Source organism: Branchiostoma belcheri, unplaced genomic scaffold, assembly GCF_001625305.1.
Source record: "Branchiostoma belcheri isolate BF01 breed outbred unplaced genomic scaffold, Haploidv18h27 scaffold16, whole genome shotgun sequence".
Classification (NCBI taxonomy): Eukaryota; Metazoa; Chordata; class Leptocardii; order Amphioxiformes; family Branchiostomatidae; genus Branchiostoma; species Branchiostoma belcheri.
Genome location: NW_017803046.1, coordinates 1,232,483 through 1,238,096, shown reverse-complemented (window position 1 = coordinate 1,238,096; position 5,614 = coordinate 1,232,483). Strand labels below are relative to the sequence as shown.

The 5,614-nt window shown below is 38.2% G+C and overlaps 1 protein-coding gene across 6 annotated transcripts in view; it reads right to left on the bottom strand.

The window, feature by feature from the left end:
• Positions 1–2,934: 2,934 nt before the first annotated feature.
• The window catches only part of LOC109465960 (atrial natriuretic peptide receptor 2-like), a 76,410-nt gene continuing 73,730 nt past the window's right edge, over positions 2,935–5,614 (bottom strand). For all 6 annotated transcript variants that reach the window (XM_019763453.1, XM_019763455.1, XM_019763456.1 and 3 more), the window contains one exon: positions 2,935–5,154. In XM_019763453.1, coding sequence (XP_019619012.1) covers positions 4,948–5,154 — 207 coding nt within the window. In that variant the 3' untranslated portion in view covers positions 2,935–4,947. The remainder of the gene's footprint in view (positions 5,155–5,614) is intronic.

The window sequence follows — 5,614 nt, the reverse complement described above, 5'->3', positions numbered from 1 at the left end:
CTGTTTTTTCGACAGGTCATGCAAAGCTGGTTGAAATACCAGCTACGCCCTCCAGAAAATAGCATACAAGTTAAACAGCAACTTCTTTGCCTGAACTCACATATTTGTATAAGTAGGCTAACTTTTTTCATCTCAGCTTTCTTCAACAAAAACGTTCTCTTTGTAAATGATATTATTGATGCTGAAAATAATTTCTTATCTTTTGATAATTTTGTACTTAAATTTGGAGATGTATGTACAGCTTATCAATATCATCAACTTTTGTCAGCTATACCTACTCATTGGAAACATCTTATAAGACAAGACTCATCAGAGCTACGTGGCAAAAGGTGTATAGCCTACCTTACAAAATTTCAATTGACTCAAGTTCTCGCATGTTCCAACATAAATTATTGTTCTAATATTTGACCGTTAACAAAACTCTGTACACTTGGAAGTTGGTGGAGTCGCCCTTATGTAGTTACTGTAATGAAGATGAAGAAACAGTCTTCCATCTTTTTTTACCTTCGCCAAGAAGGTTATGTTTTCAGTAGCGTTTGTCTGTCTGTTTGTGAACAGCATAACTCAAGAAGATTAGTATGCATTGTCATGAAAGTTGGTAGGTGGGTAGGTCTTGATGAGACCTAGAAATGATTAGATTTTGGGCCCCCTGGCGGCTTTTGTTGGTACTGCAGCAGAACTTCCGGTTTTGATATCTCGCGATCTGGACATGCTAGGGTCACGAATTTTAGTTGGTAGATAGCTCTTGGGGTAGGGAAGAAGTGACATGAGTTTGGGCCCCCTAGCGGCTTGTTCTGGAACTGCAGGAGCATTTGTTGAAAAATTTTCGAAGGATGATAACTCAAGAACCGGTTGACGGATTGTCGTGATTTTTGGTATGTAGGTAGCTGAAGGGATGCTTGACATAATCAAATGACAGTTGTGCAAATCAGGAGCTAATTTGCATGATTAATGAGGAAATTCTATAAATCTGCTTTGTTCGATAATAGGACTATGAAACACTTGTGACATGTAATTGAGAATTAAAAAGAAACATCTGAGGATAAAGACTATGTAAATGAAGACCTAATTTGCATAATTAATGGCAATTTTTTTTTTATTTCATAGTTGTAACTACTGGGAATTTCATACTTGCCACATTTGGAAGTTAAGTGAAGGCGAACATCAATAAACATAATTTATTCAAATAATGACCTCATTTGCATAATTTATGAGGAAGTGCTATAATAGCCTTTTTGTTAAGATAAGACTGTCATTGGGTGGAGAATATGATCAACTGATATAACCCATGCAAATGAGGATCTTATTTGCAAAATCAATTATCAAAATTGTATAATATTTCAACCGCAAGGGTTAACATCATTTGGCGAAGGTATGAGATCGTGGAACTCTTGTTTCATTGTAAAGTTGTTACAAATTTTTGGATACAAGTGGAAGACTGGTTTTTCAACAATACTAGGGAACGTTTAAATCTGGATCTTTTTAAGGTTATTTTCGGTGATTTAAATGGTCGGTGTTCAGCTTCTTCAAATTTAATAATCCTCCTATGTAAGCAATTCATCTTTAAAAACCGTCAATTCTCTCTCAACCCGCAAGCTTTCATCTCATACGTATCATACTTTCATAGATTAGAACATATTATAGCAAAAAGGATGGATAAAATAAAATAAAAACATAGGTAAATGGGGAAAAATAGCTGAAACGCTGAAAACATTGTAGAGAACACTTTTGTCTGTTATTCAAATATGTAACCATTATTCATTGTTTTCTGGTTTTATTTATCTTTTTCGGTGTTCTACATGTCCCTTCAGTATAAGTTTCTTCTGTGTGTGTATCTTATGTTTGTGAAAATCAATAAAAAGAATGATTATAAAAAAAAGGACAGCCATGTTCATCAGTACGCACATTACAATAGTACAGATAGTATATTCGTAACTTGTACAAAAAAAAACGGATTTACAATAAAGCTGTACACATCTGAAGTAACACGGATAGATAAAAAAAACGTACCATACTGTGTCCCTTGGCGTCCGTGTAGCTGGCTAGTGACTCCCACCTCTCCAGTGCCGAGTCATCCCTCCAGTACTCGGAGGGAATCCCTTCTGATTCCATACTGAAATCTGACGGCATATATATAACAAGTTATAGGCATGGGTATAGCAACATGTCCATTTCTTGTGCCTGTTGCTATGTTGCTATGGTATGTGAAAGGCTGAGAGTTTACGGAGTTTCCACTGGTTTGTGTTACTTACAAATTATGCAAACCCTAAAAGCTTTAATGTTTTTACCCTCTGTCGAGTTACGCTATGTTATATAAACAATCATCATTTTAGACACATGAAGCTGACTTACCGGCTTGTTTTGATTATCAATATTCCAAGGTAACCTTGAAGAAATTTCTTCCTATGGCAAATCCTCGAAAACGTAGATTTATCTCAATAGTTCGCTTGTTATAAGAACCTGACATAAGAGGCGTCTAACAAACGTGCTGTCTCTACGGAGTAGATAACAACAATGGCGGGGGTATCCGGGGACAACGAATTGTCGAACTTTAGAACGTCACAATTTCGAACACAAACGACGAACGCTCGTACGGCGAGCACCGCCTTGCGGCGGGGGAAGGCAGTGCAACGCCGTGCCTTGTGTGTGATCGTGTTTTGTACTAATGTCCTGCTTATAACACCCTGTAATTTGATGACAACTGGTATTTGACAACATGAAAAAACGTTTCGGCTCTTACTATTCTGTCATACTACTGGGCTGTGTAAGATTGCACACTGTCCTATCTGAAGAGTGCTTTAAAAGGGGAAGTTGTGAATGACCTATCACCGTTTAGCTGCGGCCATTTTGAAGAACAGCGAGATACAACGACTAGTCTGTCACCGGGGTCGTTTCTCTAGCTTGAAAAAAAGACGAGACCAACAACCAAGTAAAATAGTCCGTTTTATTGTCCTCCAAGAGGAACCGAAGTATATGATCAACTATAGAGAAACGTATAGTCTCTGCACTGTCGTGTTTTGACCTGATATGACCCACTAAAGTTTTAACATCTTTACTTCACAGAACAAACAAGGAACTGACACCATTTACAACCTTGGCTTCTACACAATCTGTTTGTTCAAGTAGTATTTCTCGACTGTATACACGGTGCTTAACAAACACCCTTTTTCCATTAAATATGAATTCGAGTGATGTATTTGTAAATAGCGATAGGACAATTTTGAAACAGAAAAATTGAAAATTCTTCTTTTTTTGTTTGATCATTCGTAGTCAATTGCAAGTATTAGGTTTTTCCTATCAGTGCAGTCAGAGTAAACCAAGTGTTGTACTCTTATTCCACATATGGGCACGATAATATTAATGTATCGTATTGAAATGCACAATTATATCAAAAGAATCATCTACATGTGTGTGGTATAGTACCAGTCATTTGTTAACCAGCGTTGAACACGTTCGCGTTTACATTTCTCCAGTTCTAGAACACAATTAGCGATTTCTGTACACTTGGTCAGGTATTCACTCAAAGACACTGCTGTGGTCTTACGACGTTTCCCGTCAATATGCTTCATGAGGTAAGCGTTAAATTTCAAAACTCGGACAACGAACGATTTCTTGGCGACGCCTCACGAGCGGAGCCATATTTGTACATGTACATGCCATCTCGGTAACGCCACGCAAACACCCATCTGTCAACAACAATCGTGTTTCAGTACACCAACTCTTCACGCATAAATTTCCCAAACACCATGGACACAATCATACAATGTTTTTTAACATATATTACAAATTGACAATTTAATATAATACTCTTTTACAGTGATACTGACGACGTTTGGACCTTAATGAACAATAAGAAATGACATAAAGACATAGAGCTGATGATTTTTTTTGTGCTGGTATGGTCGCTGATCACTCACAAGTATTCACTATATACAAATTACATTCCGGAATCCAACATTCGCTTACTGTACAGTACATGTATATGGCCTCAAGATTACATGGTCACGGCCGCAACATTCGTGTGTTTGTCACATTTCGACGGCCTCAAAGTAGTGATACGTGTACATGTATATAATAAGTGGATATTTTTGTACATTATACAGTCTAGTGTAATTCTACACTAATTCGATAGGAGCATTGAGTCACCATCTTCACATGATAACTTGTCTTGAGGCACAATTTTTCTAAAAAAGACACTACCATCTGGGTTAAAGACTATGAGATAGTAATTTGCTCCTACCCACCAAATGTCTTTACAGAGAGACTGTTCCAATGACATAAAATCGATTGGTTCACAACAGATGTACATACAAACGTGACGTAATGATAATGTGATTACAACGAAATTCCCTTTCTGACACGTCATCTTCCAGGGTCATATCATTGGAGTCTTCGTTTACGCATGTACATGGTAGTCGATGGAGACTTCAATAGGAACGACTAGGTCTTAAAATTATACACAGTTTTAGTGAGCTTTCTTTTTCTTCAACTATAGCAATATCATTTCCTGAAATGATGCACTTGCCATCGTCTCAGATGTCAATTTTACATGGATCAAAGGCGACAACTATCAGTCCGTTGCAGTACTGCAGAAGGATGGCGATGGAATGCTATCATCTGAGACTGCAGGGTCGTGTTTTACAGGAACACTCTTACACTACATCAGAAAAACTGTACATCGTCTACACAAGTGCATCGAGCACACGCATCATGATTGTTGACCCGCACACAATACACCAGTAGGAGCTCTGTGTGGTTCCTCGGATAAACAGTCAACTAGTTACAGACACACATTTACAGGTATACTGTATAAACATTAAAGTCTATGGACAATCTCTGTACAGTACAAAGCCAACCTGTTTTCAGTCGCAAAATCTTCACTCTGCACCTCCTTTATATACATAGTACTGTTACAATGTCATCGCAATGCTCAACAAAGATCTTATACTAGCATACGGTTTCGACACTGTAGAAAGGAGGGTGGGTCACTCTACTAGGTGAGTTGGTCACTCTGCTCGGTGGGTTTTCTACAACTTGGTCCGACTGCAACTGTGGAAGGGATCTGGAGTTTTCTGTCCCGAACACCGTTCCGTTAGGCACAGGAACAACTTTTTCCTCGATCAACCAGTAAGTCTTCATTGGATGCGGCCGCCCCTGGTACACAACATATAAGAAGTCGGTTATACATAAAACATCTTTTAGCAGCAGTAGACTATAGTCTGGTTACCAAACCTATTATTATAAATAGCTCCCGAGTCCTACATCCTTTATCAATTCAATTCAATTCTTTATTTCATACCAACGTTACAGACATACAAAAAATGTGTTGCCTGAATGGCATTGGTATTTACAGCAATAACAGCAAGATAAGGTACATAACATATATTACACATATATACATACTATTAAAATATATACATTAAATCAACAGGGCATCCCAGATATGACACGTTTACACAGTCTGGTTGTATAGTCTGATAGACTGATGTAGGAACGAGTTCTGGAGTCTTTTGTTCTGGCTGGGGGGATGGATATAGTGTTCTTGTTCCTAAGAGAGCGTCCAGTGGCGTTAGCTCTAGAGACAGGGACGAGGTCGTGTAGGGGTGGTTCTCCT